General features: G+C 48.3%; 1 protein-coding gene across 1 annotated transcript in view; it reads left to right on the top strand.

Annotated features, from left to right (window-relative positions):
* LOC121574784 (neurexophilin-1) overlaps positions 1-12,260 on the top strand; it is a 73,023-nt gene extending 60,763 nt beyond the window's left edge. Inside the window, exon 2 of the mRNA XM_041887353.1 lies at positions 10,319-12,260. Within this exon, the coding sequence (XP_041743287.1) occupies positions 10,319-11,185 (867 nt within the window). The 3' untranslated portion in view covers positions 11,186-12,260. The remainder of the gene's footprint in view (positions 1-10,318) is intronic.
* Positions 12,261-13,703: the final 1,443 nt, after the last annotated feature.

Raw genomic sequence — 13,703 nt, 5'->3', positions numbered from 1 at the left:
CACACACTCACACACACACACACACACACACACTCACACGCACTCTAAGAGGAGGATACGTTTTAAAGGATAATGTGAGTGAACTAGATGGAGGATCAGAGGACCAGAGCAGCCAGCTCATTGATCCAACGCTTCCTAACATGAAAATAAATCTTAACTGTCATTGACAGTTCAGAGGTCAATTCCACCTGACGCCTTAACCCCCTAGCATTTGATAAGTTAGTATGAACCCATCTTCTTCCTGCTTCATCGAACATACTCTCACTCTCCAATTACTGCGGATGTAGCCCAAATCGCACCCTATTCCCTATAAAGTGCACTACTTTTGACCAAGGCCCTTGGTATGCACTTAGAACGGCTACCTCTGAAACATGAATACTTTAAGCGGGGTACTCTGCTCTCAAGTGGACAAAAGAGCAGCAAACAAAGGAGTTGCTTCTGCTGCACCATTCTCTGTCAAATATAACGCATTGCGGCGCTGCTCCACGCTGCCCCACGCTGCCCCACGCTGCTCCACGCTGCCCCACGCTGCTCCACGCTGCCCCACGCTGCTCCACGCTGCCCCACGCTGCTCCACGCTGCCCCACGCTGCTCCACGCTGCCCCACGCTGCCCCACGCTGCTCCACGCTGCCCCACGCTACTCCACGCGGCTCCACGCTGCCCCACGCTGCCCCACGCTGCTCCACGCTGCCCCACGCTGCTCCACGCTGCTCCACGCTGCCCCACGCTGCCCCACGCTGCTCCACGCTGCCCCACGCTGCTCCACGCTGCTCCACGCTGCCCCACGCTGCCCCACGCTGCTCCACGCTGCCCCACACTGCTCCACGCTGCCCCACGCTGCTCCACGCTGCCCCACGCTGGTCCACGCTGCCCCACGCTGCCCCACGCTGCCCCACGCTGCCACTGTCACGGTTCAGACAGACGACAAGAGGACCACAATTGCGTCACACCAGAAAGTTTATTTAAACTTAAGGGGAAAGGGATGTAGGGAGTGAGTGAAGGCTCCAGGGGTTATCCCGTCCGATGTGCTGGGTCTGTGCCTCCCCCCAGTGGCAGCGATGCGTCCGATGACGCCGGTGGTTGGTGGTCCAGAAGTCCTGGGGGGGGGAGGAAACACAGACACAACGGGGCGGAATGAAACCAGGCAGCAGTACAGTTCAAGGGAAATCCGAAATACGTAGTAGCAAGGCAGAAGGCTGGTCAGAGTTACCGGGATTGAAGAGTAGTCAGGAGTCGTAATGGCAGAAGCAGGTCTGGATCTCCTGAGGCAGAAGAGAATCCAATAAACAGGCAGGTCCGGGGTCACAAAACCAGGGTGAGCCAGAAGCGCGAGCAAACAGGTTCCGGGTGTGAGCTTTGCAGACGATCTGACACCGGAGAGCTGGAAAGACAGGGCCTAATATACTGGGAGAGGTTAGTGGGTAATGCAGCGCAGCTGGCAGAGTAATTAGAGCCGAGCAGAGCAGGGACAGGTGGAGCTAGTTAGGCTGAGTAGAGAGAGAGAGGTGAGCAGAGTGGAAGATAGTGGAAACCAATTAAGGTGGTAACCCGGTGGAGTGAGAGGGCTCATGACAGAACCCCCCCCCCAAGGGACGGCCCCAGAAGTCCCAAGAGCAACACCACGCCGGGCGGGAGGAGGGGAGCCGGAGGAGGGCTAGAACTCCTCCGAACGGTCCGAGCGAACGTCCTCATCCTCGGAGGAAGCCGGAGGGCCGTGGTCGGGGGATGGGACAGGTCCCGAGACAGGATCAGGCACAGGACAGGAAGCCGAGCGGGCAGGACGGTTAGGGATCCCTCTGGGGCGGCCCCTACGGATTGCAGGTTGATCAGGATGCCGTTGGTGGAAAGCGGTGATGAGAGTCCTATCCACAATCCGACTAGCTGGCACCCAGGTCCTTTCCTCAGGTCCATAGCCCTCCCAGTCAATGAGGTACTGGAGACCCCTACCCCTCCGTCTGGACCGAAGCAGGCGGCGGACGGTGTAAACCAGACCACCTTCGACGAGCCGTGGAGGAGGAGGACAAGGCGCAGCAGGGACCAGCGGACTCCTGGGCACAGGCAGGGGCTGCAGCAATCCGGCTGGGGGCTGGCAGGACGACTTGTGTTGGTTGCAGATGGGGCAGGCCTGGACGAATTCCCTGTACATCCTTCCTCAGAGAGGGCCACCAGAACCTCTGGGCGAGCAGGTTGTAAGTGCGGGTGGAGCCAGGGTGACAAGCTAGGCGGGAGTCATGTCCCCACTGAACGACCTGGGACCTCAGGTCTTCGGGGGACAAAAAGGCGGTCAGCTGGGCAAGTGCTGGGACCTGGCTGGTTACGGAGAGCCTCCAGCACCTGTTCCTCAACAGCCCAGGTCAGAGCTGCAACGATGCAGGGACTTGGCAGAATCGACACAGGGTCCTTGGAGGGGTCAGGAGCGGAGTTAGTAGGTACTGGCCGAGGGGGTAGCGGCGGCAAGCAGGCAGGTTCGGTGGCAGTCCTCTCCCCACTCCCTGATCACCCCGGTCACCCAGTCGAGCTGAGGGTTGTGCCGGGCGGAGCCATGGGTAACCCAGGATGAGGGGTTGGCCTGGAGAGGGGAGCAGGTGAAACTGGATAGTTTCTTGATGGTTTCCGGACAGACCCATCGAGACCGGGGCCGTGACATGAGTGACCGATCCGAGTAAGTGTCCGTCCAGTGCCCGGGCAGGAATAGGAGGTGTCAAACGGAGGTTCTCCAGTCCCAGTTGGCGTGCCAGCTTGATGTCCATTATGTTGGCTTCGGCGCCAGAATCCACCAGAGCAGCCAGGGTGTGAGTTGAGTCAGGGAGGCGGAGGTGAACTTGCAGCAGGGGTTTGCGGTCGGAGGACTGGATGGTCATTGAACTCAACCGGACTCCCCCTATGCCCGGTGAGCTTCGCCCTTTAAAGGGCAGGTTACCACACGATGTCCATCACCTCCACAATAGAGGCAGAGGTTTGAGGTGAAGCGTCGCTGGCGCTCTGCAGGAGCGAGAGAGGCTCGCCCAATCTCCATAGGCTCAGACTGATCAAGCTGACCTGGGTGAGTGGCAGTAGATGACAGGAACCCAGTCGGATCTCTCCGAATGCCGGTAGTAGGTGGACCTTGGCGCCCCCTCTCACGACGACGGGTCTGTATCCCTCTGTCGATCCTGACAGTCAGTGCGATGGCTTCATCAAGAGTGGAAGGCAGTTCATGGGAGACCAACTGCGTCCTTGATATAGTCAGCCAAACTATGGAAGAACGCGTCCACCAACGATGGTGTGTTCCAAGAACTTCGTCTAGCCAGGGTTCGGAAGTCGATGGAATGGTCTGCGACTGTACGTCTGCCTTGTCGAATACTGAACAGTTCACGAGACGCCTCTGCGGTTGGTGAATCCAGGTCAAACACCTTCAGCATCTCCTCAGCAAACAGGTCGAAGGTTGCACATGCGGGGGTTTGACGTTCGAACTCTGCTGTTCCCCAGAGTCGAGCTCGGCCCGTCAGGTGAGTGATGGCATACCCAACTCTAGCCCCCTCCGTGGCGAAGGTCCTTGGCTGCAAGGAGAACTGAAGTCGGCAGCTAGTCAGGAATGGCCGGACCTGGGTTGAATCGCCGTTGAACCGCTCGGGGTTTCCAATCTTGGGTTCCGGAGCAGCGGCTGCAATGACCGGGGCAGGTAACTCGGGGGCAGGGCTGGTGGGCAGACTGGCTGGGGTCAGGTTGGTGAGGAGTTGAATGACCATGGCGAGTTGTTGTTGCTGCTGCTGGGACTGCTGCTGGTGCTGCTGGAACTGCTGATGCTGTTGGTAGCCGGCCTGAAGCAGAGAGGTGATGTCGCCGCTCATGCGGCCTAGCTCTCTCTCAGTGTGTTCCAGGCGTAGCATGGCGGTGGGTTGCTCAGGTTCTTCGGTTTCCATGTCGGGGGAAGTGTGCGCTGGGTCCATGATGGTCAGATCGTACTGTCACGGTTCAGACAGACGACAAGAGGACCACAATTGCGTCACACCAGAAAGTTTATTTAAACTTAAGGGGAAAGGGATGTAGGGGAGTGAGTGAAGGCTCCAGGGGTTATCCCGTCCGATGTGCTGGGTCTGTGCCTCCCCCAGTGGCAGCGATCGTCCGATGACGCCGGTGGTTGGTGGTCCAGAAGTCCTGGGGGGGGGAGGAAACACAGACACAACGGGGCGGAATGAAACCAGGCAGCAGTACAGTTCAAGGGAAATCCGAAATACGTAGTAGCAAGGCAGAAGGCTGGTCAGAGTTACCGGGATTGAAGAGTAGTCAGGAGTCGTAATGGCAGAAGCAGGTCTGGATCTCCTGAGGCAGAAGAGAATCCAATAAACAGGCAGGTCCGGGGTCACAAAACCAGGGTGAGCCAGAAGCGCGAGCAAACAGGTTCCGGGTGTGAGCTTTGCAGACGATCTGACACCGGAGAGCTGAAAGACAGGGCCTAATATACTGGGAGAGGTTAGTGGGTAATGCAGCGCAGCTGGCAGAGTAATTAGAGCCGAGCAGAGCAGGGACAGGTGGAGCTAGTTAGGCTGAGTAGAGAGAGAGAGGTGAGCAGAGTGGAAGATAGTGGAAACCAATTAAGGTGGTAACCCGGTGGAGTGAGAGGGCTCATGACAGCCGCACGCTGGCCCACGCTGCCCCACGCTGGTCCACGCTGCTCCACGCTGCCCCACGCTGCTCCACGCTGCCCCACGCTGCTCCACGCTGCCCCACGCTGCCCCACGCTGCTCTTTACATCAACCTTGTTCTGTTTCCTCTTTTACTAAACAACGTGTTAAGGTGTTTTTTGCTCATAGACCCACCAGATGAAGTTAAAGGACTAATGTTTCAACGTCCCCTAGAGAAGGTGTTCTTGCTCCTCTCATCTCTCCTCTATAGTGATAACATTTGTCCTCAGCTTCCTCTCCCGCCTGCTAATCCAATTGTTTTCCTGTTAAATTGCCTGTCATACATGTATAAAAGATTTGACCAGAAAAATCACTCCATCTTCAGAATCCCCCTCCCCCCAAAAAGAAAACAGACAAATAAATGGGAGGAGAGAGAGGGGGGGGGATCTTGCATAAATCGTCTTAGCAGTGAAAGGTTATTGACCTATTACTGTTGCACTATATACAGAGTATACAAAACATTAAGGATACCTGCTCCAGGTGAAAGTTATGATCCCTTATTGATGTCACTTGTTAAATCCACTTCAATCAGTGTAGATGAAGGGGAGGAGACAGGTTAAAGAAGGATTTTTAAGCATTGAGACAATTGAGACTTGGATTGTGTATGTGTGCCATTCAGAGGTTGAATGGGCAAGACAAAATATTTAAGTGCCTTTGAAAAGGGTATGGTAGTAGGTGCCAGGCGCACTGGTTTGTGTCAAGAACTGCAACACTGCTGGGTTTTTCGCGCTCAACAGTTTCCCGTATGTATCAAGAATGGTCCACCACCCAAAGGACATCCAACCAACTTGACACAACTGTGGGAAGCGTTGGAGTCAACATAGGGCAGCATCCCCTGTGGAACGCTTTCGACATGCCTCAGCGAATTGAGGCTGTTCGCTTTCGACATGCCTCGACGAATTGAGGGCATAAAGGGGGAGGGTGCAACTGTATATTAGGAAGGTGTTCTTAATGTTTTGTACACTCAGTGTTGCGCTATGCCAAATAACACAGATGCATTACTTTAATGGACCTGTCTCAGAGGTGAACTCAGTCTTGTGATTATTGGGTTGATGTGAAGAACAGTGGGAAGATACATCTATTTCTGTCAGAGAAAAGGAAAAGTATTTTAACGGTACTGTGAAATTACTTTATATGTATTTATGGAGCTAATTAAGCTTTATGTACCTCCACTGTTCTGGATTTTCCAGTCTGTGATAATTGGAAAATACACAGTAAAAAAAAATCTAGTTGTATGAACTAAATATTCTTCCTGCAATGCCACCATGCCTGTGTCAATAACTGATTTCACCTGTATTGCTGCACTTTGCACTTCAAAGTAAATCTCAGCTCTGTTCAAATGTCACTCAAGAAAAATGATTTTATTTATCATAGGGATTAAGGAGTAACATTAAACATTAAACAGAAAAACCTACAATTGCTCAAATAAGAGAACAATCAATGATTAGAGAATAGTCCGATTAATTGATTATTAATACAGACGTGGTGGCATAGCATGAAGTTCGGAATGCCATGAACCAAGAGGTTGTGAGTTCAAGTCCTAGATGAGGACTTGTTGAATAATAATTACTGCATAAATGAACATGCACAATGTATGTCAAAGTCCGTCAAATACGTCAGTTGAAATCATTGTATGTTATTACAGTGCTGTGTGTGTAACTAGTTCCACACAGTTTTTTTTTTTTTAGGTAAGATGCCAAAAATAATAATGTTAAGTTCAGGTAACACAATATTGAGTAAACTAAAAAAGGCTGTGGAACCAGTTAGTTAATAATAATTAGTGTTCTGTGTATGTGTGTGTGTGTGTGTGTGTGTGTGTGTGTGTGTGTGTTCTGTGTATATACACAAACAAGTTGTGTCTCAAATTAGAATGAGTCAACACTAGCAACAGTTTACACAGTATATAAACCTCCCTTTCCTCCCGTGTGTGTGTGTGTGTGTAAGAGTGTGTGTGTGTGTGTGTGTGTGTGTGTGTGTGTGTGTGTGTGTGTGTGTGTGTGTGTGTGTGTGTGTGTGTGTGTGTGTGGTTTTGCTGACCCCTAAAACCCAGCGTGGTCTTGAGGTGTAGTAGGGTTCAGGTTCCATGGTGGTGTGATGATCACAGAGCCATAATAACATAATAACGCTATGATCATCACACACACACACACACACACACACACACACACACACACACACACACACACACACACACACACACCACACACCACCATCACCACCATCACCATCACCACCATCACCACCACCATCATGGTGTCTCTGCATAACACCATGCTGTCAGAGAGACCTGTGATGATTAGGCCTAATAATGCAGTGTAATTGTGTTAGTCTGACAGATGGCCTCACATGAAGACACCTGACAACACTGCTGACACGGCTGTCAGTGTAGGTTAGTCTCTGCATGCAAGTGTTGCATGTACGTTCATTGCATAGCCAACGTGTATTACTGTAATGATCCTAAAACCTATGTATGCATGATATACAGTGGGGGGAAAAAAGTATTTAGTCAGCCACCAATTATGCAAGTTCTCCCACTTAAAAAGATGAGAGAGGCCTGTAATTTTCATCATAGGTACACGTCAACTATGACAGACAAAATGACAAAAGAAAATCCAGAAAATCACATTGTAGGATTTTTAAAGAATTTATTTGCAAATTATGGTGTTGAGATCTGGAGACTGGCTAGGCCACTCCAGGACCTTGAAATGCTTCTTACGAAGCCACTCCTTCGTTGCCCGGGCGGTGTGTTTTGGATCATTGTCATGCTGAAAGACCCAGCCACATTTCATCTTCAATGCCCTTGCTGGTGGAAGGAGGTTTTCACTCAAAATCTCACGATACATGGCCCCATTCATTCTTTCCTTTACACGGATCAGTCGTCCTGGTCCCTTTGCAGAAAAACAGCCCCAAAGCATGATGTTTCCACCCCCATGCTTCACAGTAGGTATGGTGTTCTTTGGATGCAACTCAGCATTCTTTGTCCTCCAAACACGACCGAGTTGAGTTTTTACCAAAAAAGTTCTATTTTGGTTTCATCTGACCATATGACATTCTCCCAGTCCTCTTCTGGATCATCCAAATGCACTCTAGCAAACTTCAGACGGGCCTGGACATGTACTGGCTTAAGCAGGGGGACACGTCTGGCACTGCAGGATTTGAGTCCCTGGCGGCATAGTGTGTTACTGATGGTAGGCTTTGTTACTTTGGTCCCAGCTCTCTGCAGGTCATTCACTAGGTCCCCCGTGTGGTTCTGGGATTTTTGCTCACCGTTCTTGTGATCATTTTGACCCCACGGGGTGAGATCTTGCGTGGAGCCCCCAGATCGAGGGAGATTATCAGTGGTCTTGTATGTCTTCCATTTCCTAATAATTGCTCCCACAGTTGATTTCTTCAAACCAAGCTGCTTACCTATTGCAGATTCAGTCTTCCCAGCCTGGTGCAGGTCTACAATTTTGTTTCTGGTGTCCTTTGACAGCTCTTTGGTCTTGGCCATAGTGGAGTTTGGAGTGTGACTGTTTGAGGTTGTGGACAGGTGTCTTTTATACTGATAACAAGTTCAAACAGGTGCCATTAATACAGGTAACGAGTGGAGGACAGAGGAGCCTCTTAAAGAAGAAGTTACAGGTCTGTGAGAGACAGAAATCTTGCTTGTTTGTAGGTGACCAAATACTTATTTTCCACCATAATTAGCAAATAAATTCATTAAAAATCCTACAATGTGATTTTCTAGAGAAAAAAAAATCTCAATTTGTCTGTCATAGTTGACTATGATGAAAATTACAGGCCTCTCTCATCTTTTTAAGTGGGAGAACTTGCACAATTGGTGGCTGACTAAATACATTTTTCCCCCACTGTATATTGTCTGTCCAATGTAACCACATGCACTGTAATTACACTATAGCCTACCTACCTACGGTATACAACTGCTGTGCCTTCTATGTAACAACATGGTGTTTACATACCTCCTTGGTCATCTCACGGTCAAGCCCATCCATAGCAAACTTTCATTTAGATTCTGTGAGTTCACTGGCCTCCTCTCTCCCAGGGGACCACACACACACACACACACACACACACACACACACAGCGAACCACCCAGGGAATCCGAGCACCTGTTAAAAATCCACCAGCAACTCATTATCAGATCAAGAGCCATTCGTCAACATCTGTCTTATAATGGATTCACCCAGCACTCAATATACTTCCAGTTGTTTCACCTCTGATCAATTCACCTTACAAATCAGCCCTCTGAGGCCCTATGTTAATGAAGTAGGAGAAATAGATACATTAATTGAATGAATGGCTGCGTCCCACATGGCACCTAATATGCCCTATATAGTGCACTACTTTTGACCAGAACCCTATGACCAATCCCTATGGGCCCTGGTCAAAAGTAGTGCACTATATAGGGAATAGGGTGCAATTTGGGATACAATCATAGATTCATTAATTGAATGAGTGAATACATTACGGTCTATATTGAGTAGTTGTAGTTGTTCCCAACTAGGGGTACTTGAGAAGACGTATGAGACCATAGGCCTACTGGTAAAATGTACATGAAGGGGTACTTCAGGCAGAGCAACGTTCAGCTGGTGGTAGAGTAACAGAGAACGGTTGGGAACCACTGGAGCACTGTAGCGCCAGCTGCCGCTCGCTGCACGAGACAAAATAGCACCGTATCCCCTTTATAGTATTGGCCCTGATCAACAGTAGTACGCTACTTAGGGGATAGGATGCCATTTGTGATGCAGTCATTGTATACATTAAAGGTCCAATGCAGCCATTTTAATTCAATATCAAATCATTTCTGGGTAACAGCATGCGCTGTAATTACACTATAGCCTACCTACCTACAGTTTAATTGTGTTAGTCTGACAGATGGCCTCAAATGAAGACACATGGGGGGCGGCAGGTAGCTTAGTGGGTAAGAGCGTTGTGCCAGTAACCGAAAGGTCGCTGGTTCTAATCCCCGAGCCGACTAGGTGAAAAATCTGTCGATGTGCCCTTAAGCAAGGCACTTAACCCTAATTGCTCCTGTAAGTCGCTCTGGATAAGAGCGTCTGCTAAATAATGTAAATGTAAACAATTAACTACCTTCCTGTGATTGTTTTCAATTAAAATGGTCAAAAAGAAATAAACATAGCTTGTAATCAAAGAGTAGTTTTTCAAGCAAGAATTTTGCTAGGACTGTCTGGAAGTTGTCTGAGTGAATATATGTGTGTGTGTGTGTGTTAGTTACCAGATCTCAACCCAGATCTCAACGCCTGAGACAGAGTTTTCCACCACAATCAACAAAACACCAAATTATGGAATTTCTTGTGGAAGAACGGTGTCGCATCCCTCCAACAGAGTTCCAGACACTTGTAGAATCCATGCCAAGGTGCATCGAAGTTGTTCTTGCGGCTCGTGGTTGGCCCAACGCCCTATTAAGAAACGTTATGTTGGTGTTTCCTTTACTTTGGCAGTTACCTGTACATACTATATGACATGAGAATGATAATTAATACTGTTCGTTGAAACCTTGATTCTGCATCTCCTTGACACTAACACTCTTTCGCTCTCTCTTTATCCCCTCCTCTCTCTCCCCCCTCTTTTATCTCTCCCCCCTCTCTCTCTCCTTCTCCCTCTCCCTTCTCTCTATCTCTCTCCACAGGTGCAGGGACTGGAGAAGCATGTGGCCAAGGACAACACAGGACTAGACCTAGGTCCAGCAGGCTCAGTGATGAAGACCCTACCGTATGGCATGGGAGGAGGAGCCGTAGGCACCGCAGGGGGAGTCAAACCCCCCTACCAAACCACCTCCCGCATCTTCTCCACAGGCATGGACGGGGTCGGCAACCCGCCCGTGAAACCCCCTCTGAAAACCCCCACCTACAGCTTCCTCAACCCTTACGACTGGGCCAGGAATCAGTCTCTTCTCCTGGACCAGACAGGCTATCGTAACAAACGCAAACCCTCACAGAAGACGGCCCAGAAGACCAAGAAGATCTTCGGCTGGGGGGATTTCTACTTCAATGTGAAGACCATGAAGTTCAGCGTCTTGGTCACCGGAAAGATCATTGACCACATCAACGGCACGTTCACCGTCTACTTCCGCCACAACTCGTCCAGTCTCGGTAACGTCTCCGTGAGTATCGTCCCTCCAACTAAAGTAGTGGAGTTCGAGGTTCTCCGGCACCACCAACCGGGCCTCCACGCCCAGCTCCACCCTGAGCTCCACACCCAGATCACTCAACAACAGACCCCGCACCAGTCCACCATCGACCCCAAGGAGGTAAAGACCTTCAACTGCCGGGTGGAGTATGAGAAGACCAACCGCTCCAAGAAGCCCAAGCCCTGTCTCTACGACCCGTCTCAGACGTGTTTCTCAGAGCACACTCAGTCCCACTCTGCCTGGCTCTGCGCCAAACCCTTCAAAGTCATCTGTATCTTCATCTCCTTCTTTAGCATCGATTATAAGCTGGTTCAGAAAGTGTGTCCGGACTACAACTTCCAGAGCGAACACCCTTACCTTGGATAAGAGAGGAGCGAAGAAAGGGAGGGGAGAAAGTCTTGAGCGTGTTTGTGGGGATCTGTTTAAGCAAAGGGCCAAATGCAGAATCACTCATCTTGATCTCTCGCTTGCTCAGAGAATGTGTAGTTATTTGGGATGCAAGGTGATTTGTAGATCAGTGATCCTGCGCAGTCCAATCTCGAACACGCACAATGTCAGGACCAATGACGACGGGGATAGCCTTTTTTCTGCTCTCAACCTCCCGTTGGATTGTGGATATTATTCGAATGAAGTACTGGTAGTCGACATCATAGATTATATAAATATGGCAGATTTTTTCGAACAATTTACGTAAAAACCTTTGTATTATTTGCCTTTGATTTGAATGTAAATAATGTTTAAAAAACATCTATACAGCTCTTACAAATTGGTTATTATCAGTGTTAATTCATTTTTGTCTGTTGGAGAAATCGATTAAAAACTTCAAAACAAGCTTGGAAGTATGGACGTTTGAGTTGATGACTTCATATCCTTCCTGTTGATATAAATGTGTCATGCTGTCCTTGTATAATCGCGGAACCCAGAATCTTGGAACCCGGAACCAAATGTAATATGCTTAACAGTCTGTCACAGGAGACTACTCTTTGTATGGCATTATTGGTTCTAGAAGGTTATCATGGTTTCAGTCTTACTTTTAGAATCCTGGATACAAGATCATTATTATGGAGTCCTGGAGTTATTTGGATACAATACGATATGATATTGTACACCGTACTGGGATTTATTTTCACATCCTATTATATTTTACATTCACTTAACACATTTATTAGACAATGTATGAGGCAAGAGCATTGTATGAGGCAAGAGCATTTTATGAGGCAAGAGCGTTGTATGAGGCATTATATAAGGAAATAAATATTCAACAAATTATCATATCTGATGAGGAATTTATTCAGCTGGGTAATATCAAAACATAACTATTCTATAGGATTTTTCTGTCCAATCAGAATATTGTACATGTATGTCCAAATAAATAAAGATTGTGGATACCCTTTTTGAGAATGTATGAATGTTTTAATTTTACATTAGGAGAGAAATTGAAAGAAATAAAGGAATCTTAAAGGAATCTTTAGTTTGACATCAGGATTTTCTTCATTCAGATTCAGTGTTTTTCTGTCTGTCTGTCTTTCTGTCTTTTTTTCTGTCTTTCTGTCTTTTTTTCTGTCTGTCTGTCTGTCTGTCTGTCTGTCTGTCTGTCTGTCTGTCTTTCTTTCTTTCTTTCTTTCTTTCTTTCTTTCTTTCTTTCTTTCTTTCTTTCTTTCTTTCTTTCTCACCATTCCTATACCTCTATTCTTATACTATGTATCAATGTCGGCTCGCTGTCTCTGTCTTGCTACACGTTCAGGGAAATTGCCCAGCCTAGATTGGAGTCTGCAGATTTTCATTAAATAACCCAGTCCTAGTGCTTACTTGGATTGTACTCTATATCCTATTATGTTCTTGATCAATGACGTTCAGATGGAATGAAAGTCCCGGAGCTCTACTACACATGTATCTTCTGGATCCGCTCAGGACACACACACACACACACACACACACACACACCCATGTATCTTGCGGTTCAGGACACAGAGATGTATGTAGTTCTACGTACCAGGAGACCACCTCTTTATCACATACTCACTGACTGTTGTGGTTGGGAAGTGTATCCATGTTATTAGTGAAACAGCGCCGGGAAGATGGCTGCCGTTTTACAGCCCTCTAACCAATTGTACTATTATGTGTGTTTTTCCGCGTTATTTGTAATTTATTTTGTACATAATGTTTCTGCCATCGTCTCTTATAACCAAAAAGAGCTTCTGGATATCAGGACAGCGATTACTCACCTCGCATTGGACGAAGATTTTTTCTTCAACGAGGCGGTCGCGAAGGATATCCTACAGACACCCGACAAGGCCCAGATCCCCGTCATTCGCGTGAGGAAGAGACGGAGATATCGCGGACGCAGATCCGGGTGCCTTGTAAGGGATCCGACGGCGAGCGAGTAAACTGCCTCTCCCATCAATCCTACTAGCCAACGTTCAATCTTTTGAGAATAAAATGGACGAGTTAAGATTACGGTTATCCTACCAACGGGACATTAAAAACTGTAATATCTTATGTTTCACGGAGTCGTGGCTGAACGACAACAATGATAACATTCAGCTAGCAGGCTATACGCTACATCGGCAGGACAGAACGTCTGACTCTGGTAAGACAAGGGGCGCGGTCTGTGTATATTTGTAAACAACAGCTGGTGCACAAAATCAAATACTAAGGAAGTCTCGAGGTTTTGCTCGCCTGAGGTAGAGTATCTTATGATAAGCTGTAGACCACACTATTTACCAAGAGAGTTTTCATCTATATTTTTCATAGCTGTCTATTTACCACCACAAACCAATGCTGGCATTAAGATTGCTCTGAATGAGTTGTACAAGGCCATTAATCAACAGGAAAACGCTCATCCAGATGCAGCGCTCCTAGTGGCCGGGGACTTTAATGCAGG

Source organism: Coregonus clupeaformis, chromosome 10 (genome assembly GCF_020615455.1).
Source record: "Coregonus clupeaformis isolate EN_2021a chromosome 10, ASM2061545v1, whole genome shotgun sequence".
In the NCBI taxonomy this organism is placed as follows: domain Eukaryota; kingdom Metazoa; phylum Chordata; class Actinopteri; order Salmoniformes; family Salmonidae; genus Coregonus; species Coregonus clupeaformis.
This window is presented reverse-complemented; position numbering and strand designations above follow the sequence as displayed.